The sequence below is a fragment of the Poecile atricapillus genome, chromosome 1, assembly GCF_030490865.1.
Source record: "Poecile atricapillus isolate bPoeAtr1 chromosome 1, bPoeAtr1.hap1, whole genome shotgun sequence".
Classification (NCBI taxonomy): domain Eukaryota; kingdom Metazoa; phylum Chordata; class Aves; order Passeriformes; family Paridae; genus Poecile; species Poecile atricapillus.
This window is the reverse complement of record NC_081249.1, coordinates 115,324,902-115,340,153: the sequence shown is the minus strand read 5'-3', so window position 1 is coordinate 115,340,153 and position 15,252 is coordinate 115,324,902. Positions and strand designations below refer to the sequence as shown.

Here is a 15,252-nt window from a genome sequence, read left to right as displayed (position 1 = left end):
CAGGATCAGGACAATGACAGGTTTACATCCCAAAGAATTGGCTATTTATAACCCTCATCCCCACAGCCCCACTGTTGTCCCTGTGGGAGACTTGAGGGAATTCCCTAGGATTCAGCTGATCTCTGGACATGCTCCTGGCTCGTGGTGAGGCAGCCCCTGTGCCCAGGTGCCTTCATCCCTCACCCAGGATGTTCTCACTGGTTTCTCCAAAGGGTGAGTGGGGGATGCCCCACTGAGCACCCACAATCTCACTGCGCTGACTAAACCCCAAATATCCCAACCCACGCTGGCTTTGGGATGGGGATATCCCTGGCATGTTCCCTTCAGCTGCTTTTCCCGGCACAGCTTCCTGTTATTCCTTAGTGGCACTTGCAATAAACCACCCCTATGGGGTCTGATCGCAGCAGGGTCAGCGTTTCCTCCCGTTTCAGGGCATTCTCCCAGCCCTGGAGTGCCACTGGAAAAGGCAACACAAGCGTTACCTGACCTCTCCCTGCGCTGTCAGGGCTCAGCTTTGGCAGGGACGGATTCTGGGATTAGGAAAATAAAGCACTGAGGCCAGTGGGCAGGGTCTTGACCATGGGTGCCTCCCTCCATCCCCCCAAATCCTCTCTTGGGGCTGCAGAGCTGCTGCTGCAGGGTGGGAGCAGAGACCACAAAGCCAGCAGGATCCAGGCCAGGCCTCAGGGCTGTTGTTTTTGGGTGATCCTGTGGCTTAGGGTTCCCAGCATTTGGAAGAACTTTTGCCCAGTCCCAGTGCTGGCTCCAAAGCTTTATTGGGGGGTGGGCAATAAGGGAGGGGGAGAGGGGGAAGGTCACTGTCCCTAGGGCTGGAGGATGCTTTTCAAGAGTGTTTTCACCTCAGGGCTGAGCCTTTTGGGGAAGAGGATGTCAAAGTAGATGTAGAGGTCCCCCTTGCGCTGGGGGTCCTGGACCAGCGGCATTCCCTCCCCCGGCACCATTTTGTAGTACTTGGGGCTGCCAAGCAAAGGAAGGGGCTGAGAGGGGCTGTGGGATGATCCCAACGTGGGGGCCATGATCCCCAGCCCCACCTGCAGAGCCCCAGCTGGGTTTCTCAGGTTATTTGCTCCTCCAGCTTCAACCAGGGCCTGTCCTCCTCTTCCAGGCTCCAGCGTCCACCCTCATCCACCCACACCCAGCCCTCTCCTTGCCTTTGCTCCCAGCAACACGGCCCCAGACCAGAAGAGCTACCCACTGTGGGCATCCTCCTCCTGCAGCCCCAAACCTGCTGGAAAAGGCTTTGGAGCAGGCCAAGTTCCTCCCAAGTGCTTGCTCAGCCCTGAGCCCCCATTTTCCCCTGGCACTTACTCCACAATGTCGTTGATGGGGATGTTCAGCAGCCTCCCATCCAGCGTCCACACATCCAGGGTGAATCCAGTCAGCGCCTGCTGGGCATGGAGTGGCACCAGCAGCTGCTGCTGCAGCCCCAGAGCCCAAAGGTGGAGCTCTGTCCCCTCACTTGGCCCTTTACCTTTGACAGGGGGATGCTGGCAACGTGAAGGAGGTTGTTGTCGATTCTTTTGAACCTGGGGTGAAGCTTCTCCTGGACAACAAAGGTGATGTCAGCTGGAATGATGTTTGGGCCCTAATTGAGAGGGAAAAAGATCACAGAATCATGGAATTCCAGGGTGGTTTGGGTTGGGCTGGAAGGGACATTAAAATTCATTCAGTTCCACCGCCTGCCATAAGTGGACCAGGTTGCCCCAAGCCACATCCAGCCTGTCCTTGGAAAACTGAAAATTATTTTATACAGGGAAAACTGCCACAAATTCCTGCCCTCTTGTTGCTGTTTTCAGCTGGCTAGAAGAGAAGGGAAAGGTATTTTCTTCCCTTCAGAGAAAAAGGAGTCTTTTATCCAAGATGCTTGCTCAGCCAAGGGCAAATCCAAAACTGTTTCAGTCAGGAAGAAAACCCATCCCTTTTCAATTCTTTTTTCTTCAGCCTGTTCTAAGGAAAATCCAGGCAGGGATGGCTCCTCAGAGTGCTTCTGAGCACAGTAATGCTGAGCCTCTGTTGGTCCTGCTGCCAAGTGCCCTCAGCAATGGGAAAACAGAGCTTCTTCATGGAAGAACTTTTTCCATGGAGTGGGCACAGGACTGGAGCATGGAGTCTCCCTCTCTGGCATGGAGTCTCCCTCTCTGGTGACATCCCAAACCCACCTGGATGAGTTCCTTCTCCAGATGACCCTGCCTGGGCAGGGCTGTTGGGTGAGGTGGTCTCCAGAGGTCCCTTCCAAACCTGACTCTTGTGTGATTCTGTGCTTACCTGGTCTCCTTCCTTCTCGAAGGTGATCCTGGTGCCGCGCTTCCATCCCGGCTGCACGTCAATCGTTAGGATCTTATCCCTGATGGTGCTTGTCTGCCCATCCTCGTTCATCACCTGGGGGTTCACAGAGAGGGAGGGTCAGAGTGCTCTGCTCACCAGAGGAAAGGCCAAGGGTGGCTTGTCCTCCACACCAAAGTGGCCGTGGGTACAAACAGGATCAGATCACAGGATCATGGGATCATTTAGCTCGGAAAAGACCTCCCAGATCATGGAGTCCAATTGTTCCCCCGGCACTGCCAAGGCCACCACTCACCCATATCCCCAAGTGCCACAAGCACACAGCTTTAAATCCCTGCAGGAATGGGGACTCCACTGCTGCCCTGGGCAGCCTATTCCAATGCCTGACAACCCTTTCAGTGCAGAAATTTTTCCTCATATCCAACCTAAACCTCCCCTGGCACAGCTCAAGGCTGTTTCCTCATGTCCTAGAGCAGGAGAGATGCAGGGCTGGGTCCAGGAGACTGGGACAACAAGGAGGGGGACAGAGGTCACCAAGGGCACGAAAAGGAGACACAATGCAATGTGAAAATGGGATTATGGGAGGCCAGAACACAATGAGCTCCTTCTCCACCCATCTCTGAGATCAGCCCTCGCTTCCTACCCGCTCCCCCATTGCCTCCTGTGCTGAATTCCCTTTGCCAGGCTGGGGGAAGAGAACACTGGTTCAGGTCCTTCTGGGTTTGGTGCTAATCCCTCCCTGAGTCAAACTCCTAGGGCAGGCCCATCCCCAAATCCTCAGTGTGGAGGGCAGAGCTCACCCCAAAATCCGCCCCCTTCGCCTCCTACCCTGCGGGAGATCTTAATCTTCTTGGTGCAGCCATGGAACAGGTCCTCGAGGGACACGTAGAGATCCCGCACGATGGGGGGGTCCCGCCGCAGGGCCCCCCGGCCTCGGGGCCCTCCAAAGGGCAGCAGCACCTCCGAGCCATCCTCAGCAAAGAACTCTGTGTGAGGGAGCAGAGGGACAGCCCCTCACTGGGGTCCGAGCTGGGGGGTCCCTCCGGGGTCTTTACCTCCCATCTTCTCCCACCCGGAACCACCCGAAGCGTTTTCTTTCCAGGAGCGTTTATGGCAGCCTCGCCTCCCTAATCCCTCTTTTTGATGGGAATTCCAGAAAGGAGCAGCTGGGGAAAGCTGACACCCCCAGGTCTCCCAACATACCTGCAAAGGGGTTGTCTCCTCCAAAGAACTCCCTGAAGACTTTTTCAGGGTTGTTATGGAACACGTATCCAACGCTCCAAGGGTTGTCACTCGCCAACTCCAAGGGGATGCCACCTTTGAGCCCCTCTTCCCCAAATTTGTCGTAGATGCCTTTCTTCATAGCTTGGGGAACAAGGAAGCATTGGGAATCGAGGGAGAGCCCCAGCCTGAGATGCAGGTTTTGTTTGGGTGGAGGCTGGAGAAGAGGGTTTGCAGGAAAGACATGGGAGGGTGTGCCAGTTCCCGGCTGGGCTGTGGGTCACTGTGGTCCTGCCAGGAACCAGGAATTCACACCCCATTCCTGCCCCTGCAATCAGTGGAAGGGGTCACTCCCCACTTACGGTCGCTGAGCACATCGTAGGCCTCTGCCAGCTGCTGGAACCTCTTCGGCCCCCAGGGCTCCTTGCATTTTAATGGGTGGTACTTCAGGGCCAACTTCCGATAACTGAGGATCACAGGATGGTTTGGGGGGACTTTAAAGCCCATCTCATTCCCACCCCCTGCCGTGGGCAGGGACACCTTCCACTATCCCAGGTTGGATGGGACTTGGAGCAACTCCCAGGGATCCAGGGGCAGCCACAGCTTCTCTGGGCACCCTCATAGCCACAATTTCCTTCCCAGTATCCCATCCATCCCTGCCCTCTGGGTGTTCTCTCTTTTTCTGTCCCTCCAGGCCTTGTCCCCAGCCCCTCTCCAGCTCTCCTGGAGCCCCTTCAGGCCCTGCAAGGGGCTCTGAGCTCTTCCTGGAGCCTTCTCCTCTCCAGGTGAGCACCCCCAGCTCTCCCAGCCTGGCCCCAGAGCAGAGGGGCTCCAGCCCTCAGAGTATCGCCATGGCCCCTCCAGACCCACTGAAGGGGGCAGGAGACACGCCATTCCCACATCCAGCCCGGGCTGCCCCGCACAGCCCCCAGACCTTTTCCCCGCTCCCAGTCCCCGCTGTGGGGCACGGGGAAAGGCCGAGCACAGCCACTCACGGGGCCGCCCCTCTCCCACCGCCGCCCCCCGGCTGCCCCCGGCCCAGGAGTTCTCTCTGATGCCGGAGGTCCCTCACGCCTTCTTGATGTCGTCGGCGGTGGCCCCGCGGTCCAGCTCCAGCACAGCGTAGTAGTCCAGCCCCATGGCGTCCCGTTGCTATAGCAACACGACTTCCTGTCCGCGCCGCGCGGGGCATCACGGGAAATGTAGTTCTTCCGCTCACTTCCGCACTCCACCGGCCCGCTCAACCCTCACCCCTCATCTCTTTTTTCTTAAAAATCCCCAAGTTCTCATGGAAACGCATGTATGAATACTTTGTTATCAAAGCAGCGGTTTATTTCTCTCCATACTATGACAGTCATTTTCACTGCACCCCCCTCTCCCCATTTATTTCTTCATTTCCCCCCAACTACATTTTTTCAGCACTGGAAATGAAATCACAACATCATTGCAACACGAGATCCTCTCTCAATTAAAAATTGATCCCAGTTGTGTAATCGGAAAAAATACCACCCATTACAAAAACACTGTGTACGGAGCCTGGTCATCACAACAGCCGCAAACTTGTACACACACACCCCAGGAAAATCAGCTTGGAAGAGCCTTTACGACACACTTCTCCTTTATTTGGCCCCTTCAAACACTTAAAGGTCAGAAAGTTGGTATCTCCTCACTATCCCATCCCTGCAGCAAGTGTAGATTTCTTTCTCCCAAGAAGCCACCTGAAGAAGGAAAAAAAAAGCAGTATTTACACAAAGTGTTTTCCAAGTGACTGTTCCCAGTGAAATCCTTAGAGATGAGCTTTCCTTCTGGACTTTCACATAGGAAAGAGGAGGGAAATTCCTCCTGGAACACCACTAGAGGACATTTCCAGGTTTCACCAGAGTTTAGGGAGCAGATGTGTCCCCACACAAGGGTTCTTCTAACAGATCCCAAGGGAAAAATAAGTGTGGAAAAGCATTTTTCCTTTGAAATGCTTTGAGTTGTGCAGGTCAAACCTCAATCCCCCTGCATGTTCACCTGAGGGGCTGTGTTGGGTGAGAAATGGAGAACAGGACTGTGGAGCTAGGACAGGCTAAAAACAAGGGCCCATTTCCAGGCTGAGAGTCCAGGCTGCACTCCCTGATCTGTGCAAGCACAGTGGGATGTCTGGAACACACAGCTAGACCCCATTCCTGGCCCCAAATCCCCCAAGATGAGTCAGGCAGCACCATTGCTTTTACTCTCAGGACTCTCCCAGCACCCTTTATCCACACTTGCTTTAGGAACAGAGCTCTGCCAGAGCTGCTCCAACTCCACCATCCCAGTCAGCTCCTGCACAACGGAGATAAAGCCAGGAAATTCTGCAGAGGATTGGTTTATGCAAAATATTAAGGATAATTCAGGTAGAAAAAAAATAAACTCAAAAGTCAACTGTGTGAAGGAACCTGCTGAGGTGAAAAACCTGAGGTAAAGGCAGCTGCCTCCTGCCTGGCACCAGCCTTCCCTGCCCACTTTCTCCTCAGGGACACCCCACGTTCCCGACCTTGTACACGGGGTCGCAGTCGGCCTCGGTGAGATCCAGGACATAATCCAGGTCTTGCTGAACAATGAAGCAGGTGCCATCCCCTGCAAGGAAGGCACAGCAGCCAATTAGTGAAGCAACCCATGCTCTGAACTACAAACAGAAATTCCATCAGGAAAAGGCTCCAGAGGGTGAGATGTGCCTTGGAGGCCCTCTTGAGAGACATGGAGGGTGGAAATCCCAAAGCAAAGGGGCAAGAGGACAATGCCCAAAGAGCACAAGGCTCCTTGACTTGATTATAGGATTTCTACAGGCACAAAACTGCCCTGGAATTACCTTGGCTGGCAATAAATCCATCTCGGTACGGGAGCAGGGAAAGCACTGGTGCTCCTGATCTATGGATCACCTGGACTGGAGCACTAGGAAAAGGAGGAGAAACAAGGGATGAGGATTGTTGTTCAGAGAAGCTGTGGCTGCCCCTGGATTCCTGGCAGTGTCCAAGGCCAGGCTGGATGGGGTTTGAAGCAAGCTGGGGTAGTAGAAGGTGGCCCTGCCCATGGGAAGGGGTGGAACTGGATGAGCTTTAAAGTCCCTTCCAACCCAAACCATTCCATGATTCTTTCCTATGGACTGAGTGAGCAGGGAACAGCAGGAAAGCTCCACAGCTCAGTTCCAGGCCTATGCTGGAATGAGGACCAGGATCCTACGTCAGGATCCTACAAAGAGACTCAAGTGAGGGAAAGAAATGGGCTGTGTGGGAGGGGAGAATATTGCTGCACGTATGTGCACACAGATGATACAAACATAAAATTATCCAAATGTTTATGTAACAACACACACAACATAATGCAAGAGGCTCGGGAGCTCTTGGTGCAATGGAATGCACCCCTTGGAAGTGGCACTGACTGGTGGCAAGCTCTGCCTGACTCTCTTTTCCAACCAAAGCACTGGTTGTTTGCCCCAGGCACACACTCACTTTGTGTTTCTCACATCCAGCTGGTAGATGTTCCCATCCTGAGTCCCTGCCAGAATGTAGGTGCTTGACAGGAATGTGCAGCAGTTGAAGGCGTCAGATCCAACAAAGAGGAACACCTGAGAATTTGGGAACAAATCAAGTGTCAGACTCGTGGGACACCCACGATTTCATTATTATATTATTTTATTATTATTATTACAAATTTATTTAGAAGACAGTACAGCTGCCACTGTTTAATTTTAAATACTATCTTCCCTGTTTCCAAGTTAAATCCTGAGCAATTCTTACTCCTCACATAAAAATCTGTCCAGGAAGGAGAGAACATCCCTTACTGCACTAGGCTTTTGTGGCAGCGGCCTCAGGGAGACAAAGAGTTAACATTGTTCCACCCCAAACCCCTTGTGAAGGGCGGCCCAGGAGTTCTGATTGGGTTTGAGTCCCTGGGGGGTTCTCCCTTGGTGTGTTTCTAATGGTCCCTGACCCTGAACTCCACCCTCAAAGGTGTAAACCCTCGGTTCTGTCCCTCAAAAACCCCTGCTGTGCCTCTGTTTGGGGCTCTCTGTTCTGGACCTGAGTTTGTTCTCATGCTGAATAAATGGTTTCATGAACGGGAGCCCGTCTCGTTGGTGTTTCATGCTGGTCCCCAGAACCCTGCTGGTTCCCTGGACGAGATCCTGAGGTTGCAGACTGCAACAGGCTTTGGCCTCTCCTCCAGTTTAGGTTTAACCTGGCTCAATTCCCCATTCCAGTGCTCAGACAGTCCCAGGTCCTTACTGGCTGCCTGCTCTGTAGTCCCACTCCTTGAAGCTTCTTGTCCTCTCGAGCCAGCAGCAGGATTTTCCCTTCTGTCCCGACCTCACGCTCACCTGGCAAAAGGACAACAGGTAATACCAGCAGTAGCTACACAACAAATCTTGATGGGATCAGAACCCAACAGTTTGGATCACCCCAGCTGAATTGTGGCAAGATTCCTCCAGATCCCAAGACACCAAGAGGGCCAGTAACCACACAGAACTCAGTCTCCATCACTCAGACTGCTTGATAGGGCTGAATTCCACCCAGGACTGGAGCGCTCTGCTCCCTTCCCAAGGTGGTACAAGGGCATGGAGCAGCATTGCAGACACTTGGGATTACCCTAAGCAGCTTGGGGCAGGGAAAAGAAGAGGGATTTTAAAGGAAAGCCCCTTACTGGGAGGTTTCTCAGGTGAGCCCAGGTTCAGGGAGTTGTCAGCGGTGCCCACGGCGATGCCGTTGACGGGAGAGCCGCAGTCGGCGATGATGCCCAGGCAGGCAGATTTCCCACAGTCCCAGAGACGGACAGTGCCATCCCTGGAGCAGGACAGGACATTTCTTCCTCGATCCACAATGGCAGTGTCCAAAATACCTGCATAAAACCACAGGCTGTGTTTGTACTGACACAGAAAAGCACCTAATTTCCCAAGCTGAACTCAACTACTGTCCCCAGTGACAGCAGTCACACATAGACAAGTTATGCTTCTAGAAAAAGGTGCCTGTGGAAGGCAGCAGCTCCCAGAAAACCTCACAGAGCAGAACCACCATCTGGCACAAAGGGAAGATATCAATCAAATGATCAGCAACACCTCACCTCAGCCCAAGCTGGTGCCACACAAAATTAAGTCCTAATTTGGGCAGAAAAGAGCCTGGCACTTTTAAACGTTCCCATATCCACCCCTGGATAATCCCAAAAGCAGAATCCCTGTTATCCAGCTACAGCAACATCCAAAGAGCAGTGTCTGCTGGCTCTAAGATCCCTTAACTACTTTATTTTACTGTGGGCTGTCAAATTTGGATGTGAAAAACGACAGTGGTTTTCTTAGCAGAGAAGAGGCAGGTGGTCAGAAGATTTAATTGGCACCTTCCCTATTGAAGCTCAAAGGACAGGATAAGCCAAGCAAACAGACTGCAGCAGTTCAGGCTGGAGGAATAAGCAGTGACTAAAGTCACTTGGGAGTGACTGGCAGCATCACTCTGACCAAGGTTCTGTCATACCATCTGGCTTGGTTAGGGGACATCACTGCCAAAGCACTTCCAGTGCACACAAAAAGATTATAGAATGGCTTGGGTGGGAAGGGACCTTGAAGATCAAGTTCCAACTCCCAAATCATGTAAGAACAACGGCAGGTTCAACACAAGATGGGTTTTTGAGTTAATCAAGCTTAGGGCAGCCAGACATGGGGTTTATTAACCTCTCAATCAAGCCCAGCACCTCATGGGACAGGGAAAACCAGAGCCTGGACACAGCAATTGGTAGCTCAGGGAAGTGATAATTTGGGGTAGCATTTGGAGCATCTGATGCCACATTCAAGATGCCAAACACAGAGTGCAGCAAGCTGGAGACTGGACATCAGCCCTGGAGTGCAAGGCAAGTACACACACAGCAAATGAAGCATTTTAAGGGCTCTGTACCTCCTTTGTGACCTTTAAATGTTACTACACAGCTGGCATCTTCTGCTGACCAGATCTTTAGCTGGGCATCCATTCCCCCACTCAGAACCACGAGGCCAGATGGGAAAAACCTGCAACAATTCACATCATACACATGGCCTTCCAAAAGTCTCTGGAAAAACAAAGAACTACGTGCTAGTTCCATTGTCATCATCTTCGTGCCAAGCAGTTGTTATGACACTGGAAAATTTGGCATTCTCACACGGGCAAAGGATTAAACTCAGATCCTTTGGGTCCGCATTGCTGGAACGGACTGGTCTGAATTTGGGGCAGTCAAAAGGTGACTTTGGGCCTCCCTCTACCATCTGAGCAGCTAATTACATAGAAAAAGATACTACATTTGCTTCTAATTACGGGTTAAACATCTTTATCCTCTGCCAAACAAGGAGCTGACAGGTGAAACTCCACAAGAAGGAGCTTTCCCCCTTTACTGGGAAGGCCACAAGCCAGGATGTAGCCAATCCAGCTAATCCAGTACCAAAATATTTTTTCCTCCCCTCTTCTCTCTTTCATAAGAGATTGAGTGCTTTTACCACATAGGATAGGGGCTGTCACTACCTGTTACTCCTGAGTACCTCTCTGAGCAACATCCCCCTTGGGAGAAGCCACCTTTTCCAACAGATTTGACTTAAAGCCTCCAAGATGCCAAATTTCAATTAGCTTTTCATTAAAAAGCCAGATTCTTCACAGGGTGTGGACAGCCTGACCAAAGTCATGGCCTTCAGGACTTCAGGAATGTCACAGACAACACAAAACATCCAAGCCAGATGCTCTTACTCTTATCTCTCCATTTGCAGCCTGCCATATTTTCATGGTCCCATCTGTGCTGGCAGACACACCGAGTCCTCCACCACTGGAAATATCAAGGCAGGTAATCTGCAGGAAGGTAAAAGCACCAAGAATTAGCTTTATATAATTCTGTATATAAATATTTCTGCTCAAGAGCCTAATTCTGAACAGGGGGAGACCTGCTAAGTACATTCTCTGCCTGTGACTCTGCAGGGCAAGGAGAAAAAGGAATGTGAGGCAAAAGCCTGCTGTTGTATTCCAGGTTTATCCCAGGTGGAAGAGAAATCTGGACTTCTCTAACAGGTCCTGTAAACAGATGAGAAATAAGAAAACAGCCCACGGTAACTGGCCCGACTCACAAGCCCACAAGTCTGAGATATTTATGAAGCCAAATTCACAGCCTAAATTTGCTGAAGCACTGAAACAAAACTATTCTTGTTTTTTATTCAAACTTGGGGCCTCTCAGAAGAAGGACATGGAGGGGCTAGAGTGTGTTCAGGGCAGGGAACAGAGCTGGGAAGGGGCTGGAGCCCCAGGAGAGGCTGAGGGAGCTGGGAAAGAGGCTCAGCCTGGAGAAAAGGAGGCTCAGGGGGCCCTTCTGGCTCTGCACAACTCCCTGACAGGAGGGGATAGCCAGGGGGTAACAGGAGGACAGGGAATGGCCTCAGCCTGGGCCAGGTTGGACATCAGCAGGAATTTCCTCATGGAAAGGGGTTTTCCACAGTGGCAGGGGCTGCCCAGGGAGGTTTGGAGTGCCCATCCCTGGGGATGCCCAAGGAAGGGCTGGAGGTGGCACTCAGTGCTCTGGGCTGGAGACAGGGTGGGCATCGGGCACAGCTGGGACTCGATGGGCTCAGAGGTCTTTTCCCAACACGAGTAATTCCGTGATTCTGTGAGCTCCATTTGCATTGCATGTTTTGAATTGAATTTTCAGGCTGTAGGGGGGAAGACCCGCTACAGCGATAAAATCCAAGGGCAGGAGGAAGAAATGCAGATGAGCTTTAGCCACGCCGGGGTTAAGTTTTCCGGCAGCAGGAGGAGCAGGGCCGGAGCCGGATGTTCTCCTATCCCACCCCTCCGTGCGCCGGCGGGAAAAAGTCCTTTTTCCCGGCTTTTTTTTCCGGCTTCCCTTCTTGCCAGCCTGGTCCCCGCGGTCAGTCCCTGTCCATTGCTGTTCCCAGTGAGTTGTTCTGGCCTCAGCCCGATTGCTGCCTTTGGTGCCTCCGGTTCCTGGCTGCAGCCTCCGCCGGGGGAACGCTAAATTTCGGGAATACCAATCCCGAAGCGCCGCAAGCCTCATCCATCGTGCGGCACCGAGGGTCAAGATAAGAACAGCTCTGCCCGCAGCGGGGTGGAAGCAAGTTTGAGCCGAGTGTGCTAGGTACAGTCGCTGGTCATGATATGCCTTTGTCTGCCCTCAGTGGAGTGGTACCTGTACAGGTTTATAATTCCCTATGTGGTCCTGATAAAGCACTTTAAGAGTTTAGAGAGATGGTTCAAGATTCTTATGTGCATAGATTATGTGGTATCAACTCGTGACATGATATATTACCTCCAGGAGATCATTAATAATCGTTCCCAGTTCATGGTGGGAACAGGGTACAAATATTTTCACAACCCTCTAGTCTTTTTTGACTCCTTCAAGCCTCTTATAGCAGCTTTTGAGGATTCTGGATTCCCTCTGAATATCGAAGAAAGGATATCGTTGTTGTGTGTGCTATGTCTCCTGGTTCTGGCCTACATCATCTTTAGGATCTACATCATCTTTAGAGTTACAAAAGAGATTATTGGCAAGGTCTTCCGGAGGTTGGATAATGATGAGTGGCACGGACGCTGGGAGAAAATCGGCCAGGTTTTGAAGGAGTATTCAGCTCCAGTGGTTTGGAAGTTCACCCCTCAACAAATCCAGGACCCTGTTAAAGTGGCAGAGTATCTGAAAGAGAAACGCTGCGGTGGTTCCAGGGAGGAGCAACTTACTGCACTGTGCTGGGCCCTGGCTACTCTTTATCGGACACTGCTGGATACCAGCCAGTCCCCTCAGGAGGAGAAGGAAGAAGAGGAGGAGGAGAACAGAGCAGCAGGCACCGTGGCCACTCAAGCTGCAGCTGCACCAGAGGAACAACCCATGCTGGGAACAGTTGCTCCTGAACAGAACACATCCGAGACCAAATCGGTTTCCTCAGAGAGAGATAAAGAGGATGAAGAGTCAGAGCCAATCAGCGAATCCCAGCGTAAGCTGCAAGAAATCCATCAAAATTTCTCCCGCCCTCCGCATCAGTCTGTGCTGCTGTGGCTGTACGAGTGCTGGTTTGCAGGAGCCGATGTGGATGTACTCCTAGACAGATATGAAGCCAGGCAGCTGGGATACCTGTCCCAGGACGTGGCCATTGACAGGGGGATTTGGAGGAAGACGGGAACTCACAGCCTCTGGACGCGGCTGGTGTCGAGCGTGAAGGACGCATACACCGCGGATGACCTGCTGGTGTACCGGGACAGCTGGAACAGCATATGGGAAGGTTCTCAGTACCTGACAGAGCTAACTATGGCAGACATCCTCTTTGGGAATACGCAGAACAGTCGGTACCTCAGCGATCCGGATGGCGCCTACTGCACCTGGCACATCTGGGAGGCGTTCACCAAGAGCGCGCCACCGGTCTTTGCCGAGGTGCTCTCATCAGTCACGTGGCATAGGGCCCTAAAGGTGATAAAATTAAAGGCCTTCATCTGGGACTATGCACTGAAACCCTCTTCCTGGCCACAAGGCAGCTTGTCCCGCTTGGAAATACAGCCCAAGGAGTACGCAGCCTCCAGTAATGATCCCTGCACAATATGCCATGAGGAGCTAGGCAGAAACTCGTGTGAATTGGAGTGTGGGCATGAATTCCACAGGAAGTGCATCAGGACGTGGCTCCAAGAGCATTCCAGCACCTGCCCCATCTGCCGTGACTACGCTGTCTTACCTGCGGACGTCCCCGAGCGTCCTGCGCGGAACAACCCGAAACATTACAAAGCCAAGCCTTGGAAAAGATCGGTGTTTTAGAAGAGCTCCCAAAGAAAAGTGTTGAAGAGAACAGAGTCTGAAAGAATGGACTGGATTGATTTCATAAGACTCAGAAGTCCAAGTGAAAAAATGGCAGCAGGAGAAAAAAAATCAGAAGCATTTAAAAATTCAAAAGAACACAGCTAAAAAGCCTCTGGATACCAATGAGAGGGGTTGGAAGTTCACTGATAACAAGGAAAAGCAGTATAATGGATATAAATACATTTAAGGAGGAACAGCCTTTAATTAAGGGAATGATTCCAGTGCTTTTGTGGGTGGTGCGGGATCTGGGCATTAGGAGATGGGATAGAGTGATGGGTGGGGAATGTCCTGGTTCTGGCCGGGACAGGGTTAATTTTTACAGGAGCAGGGAGGAGCAGGAGATGTTTGGGATATTGGGTGGTGGCTCGGGTTTTGGGTTCCTTGTGGTGAGCGGATCTCTTCCCTGTCCTGTATGTTTTGTTAATTAATATTGTTACTGTTTCTTTTTTTATTCCATTGCTGTTCTCAGTAAATTGTTCTTATCTCAACCCCAGTCTTTGTCTTTCGTGCCTCAAATCCCCGTTTCCATCCCGCTGCAGGGGGAAGAGGAAAGGAGTGAGTAGCACATGGTCTGGGGGGGTTTCAGTGGGAACACCAGTCCTAAACAGCAGGATCGCAGTTCCATCTCCATTCCAACCCTTCCCACACAAATCCGCACTCCAGGCCACTCCTCACTGCGAGGACACCACGGACAGGGGTGTGACAGTTGCCAATCACACCCAGAGATTCCCACCTCACAAGGCTACTCACACTTTTCTGATGAATCCTACAAAAACTCGTGTACGGAGCCAAGAACTTTGTGCACGCATTTTCGTGAGGACAAGAAACGAGGATGCTTTTCTAGGGGAGGAAATAAGGAGAAAAGGAATTAGAAGTGCTGTTAATCCTGAAACAGAGGTTACCGAGGTAGAATTGTGTCCTGGACCCAGCTGTGGGATCCCAGAGCCTGGAACTGACGGGAGGGTCAGTGTGGGGCTCATCTCATCAGGATGTAGGTGGGAAGGAATGGCTGCTCCAGCCCTGTGGGATGGTAGGGACCAGCTCCAGGGCTCTGCACAGCAGGAGGCTCGGGATGGCAGGACAGGACTGTGCAGGGACCGGGGGGGGCAGCTTGGGCTGTCAGAGCAGCCCCCTTTATGTATGGGGGTGGTCAGCAACCCCTCTCCCCCCAGCCCTGGCACCTTGGTGACTTCCCCGACCACGAATCCCTCGGAGGCCACGATGTCCGGGACGCCGTCGGAGCTGAGCCCGCGCCGGGTGACGCTGCCGTACAGGGTGGGCTTCCCTGGGGGACAGCAGCCGTCAGCCCCAGAGCCCAAACACCCACAGGCACCCCAAACATCCCCCCAGCTCAGAGGGACCCCAACCACCCTCACCTCTTCCTTACCCACCAGGAACTCAAACCCCCATCGCCTCCTAGCCCCAAATGACCCCACGCCCTTTAAAACCAAAGGGATCCCCAAACCAGCCCTACACCTTTTGAACCAAGGGACGCCCAGCCACCCGCACCCGTTTGAACCACAGGGCACCCCGGCAGCCTCGTTCCTTCCTAACACACGGGGCACCCCGCCGCCAGCCCCTAACACAAAGGGTTCCCCAAACACCCTTCACCCCCAGAACCTTCTCGATCCTCCCCGATCCCCCCTCGTCCCCACGGCCCCCTCGAGGCCTCTTCAGACCACTCACCGGGGCTGCGGCAGCTCAGCCACGCCTCGCCCTCGTCCCTGCTGCAGAGAGAAGAAGCGGCCGTGAGCGGGGCAGGGACCAGGACAAGGACAGAGACAAAGAAAGGAACCGTTCCCACCTCAACGCCCGGCTCCAGTCGCTCTGGATCCGCAGCGTCGCCGCCATATTTGCCGAGGTAACTGCATGCACTTCCGCCTCTTTACTTCCCGTCGACCCCCGCGCGAGCGG

The 15,252-nt window shown here is 52.8% G+C and overlaps 2 protein-coding genes across 4 annotated transcripts; both read right to left on the bottom strand.

Annotated features, from left to right (window-relative positions):
• Window positions 1–795: 795 nt before the first annotated feature.
• On the bottom strand, window positions 796–4,765 carry DNAJB13 (DnaJ heat shock protein family (Hsp40) member B13). The gene is made up of 8 exons (XM_058834726.1): window positions 4,598–4,765; window positions 3,888–3,991; window positions 3,508–3,669; window positions 3,133–3,290; window positions 2,287–2,400; window positions 1,493–1,606; window positions 1,330–1,406; window positions 796–978 (listed from the first exon to the last, which is right to left on the bottom strand). Exons 1-8 carry the CDS (start codon window positions 4,663–4,665, stop codon window positions 825–827), a joined length of 951 nt encoding a protein of 316 aa, XP_058690709.1. The 5' UTR covers window positions 4,666–4,765; the 3' UTR covers window positions 796–824.
• Window positions 4,766–4,839: 74 nt separating this feature from the next.
• On the bottom strand, window positions 4,840–15,230 carry PAAF1 (proteasomal ATPase associated factor 1). 3 transcript variants are annotated; one of them, XM_058834670.1, is made up of 12 exons: window positions 15,143–15,230; window positions 15,025–15,065; window positions 14,520–14,623; window positions 14,089–14,178; window positions 10,245–10,343; window positions 9,429–9,579; window positions 8,191–8,385; window positions 7,776–7,867; window positions 7,002–7,117; window positions 6,362–6,444; window positions 6,047–6,129; window positions 4,840–5,243 (listed from the first exon to the last, which is right to left on the bottom strand). In XM_058834670.1, the coding sequence occupies exons 1-12, from the start codon at window positions 15,187–15,189 to the stop codon at window positions 5,166–5,168; spliced, it is 1,179 nt and encodes a 392-aa protein (XP_058690653.1). In that variant the 5' UTR covers window positions 15,190–15,230; the 3' UTR covers window positions 4,840–5,165. The 3 variants fall into 3 exon arrangements, with proteins under 3 accessions (XP_058690653.1, XP_058690662.1, XP_058690671.1); XM_058834679.1 differs by lacking the exon at window positions 14,520–14,623 and having other exon boundaries at window positions 15,143–15,212; XM_058834688.1 differs by lacking the exons at window positions 14,089–14,178; window positions 14,520–14,623; window positions 15,025–15,065; window positions 15,143–15,230 and adding exons at window positions 10,436–12,591; window positions 12,679–12,731.
• Between the last annotated feature and the right edge of the window lie 22 nt (window positions 15,231–15,252).

What these genes read in the sequence shown, in the direction of transcription:
- DNAJB13 (XM_058834726.1), bottom strand. Translation starts at nt 4,665, where the DNA reads ATGGGGCTGGACTACTACGCTGTGCTGGAGCTGGACCGCGGGGCCACC. An exon ending in CCAGCATCCCCCTGTCAAAG is followed by an intron (nt 1,407 to 1,492) that starts GTAAAGGGCCAA and finishes CATGCCCAGCAG; the next exon opens with GCGCTGACTGGATTCACCCT. An exon ending in CCCATCAACGACATTGTGGA is followed by an intron (nt 979 to 1,329) that starts GTAAGTGCCAGG and finishes TTTGCTTGGCAG; the next exon opens with CCCCAAGTACTACAAAATGG.
- PAAF1 (XM_058834670.1), bottom strand. Translation starts at nt 15,189, where the DNA reads ATGGCGGCGACGCTGCGGATCCAGAGCGACTGGAGCCGGGCGTTGAG. An exon ending in CTGCAAATGGAGAGATAAGA is followed by an intron (nt 9,580 to 10,244) that starts GTAAGAGCATCT and finishes TTGTTTTTCCAG; the next exon opens with AGACTTTTGGAAGGCCATGT. An exon ending in TGGATTTATTGCCAGCCAAG is followed by an intron (nt 6,130 to 6,361) that starts GTAATTCCAGGG and finishes CCTTCCTTGCAG; the next exon opens with GGGATGGCACCTGCTTCATT.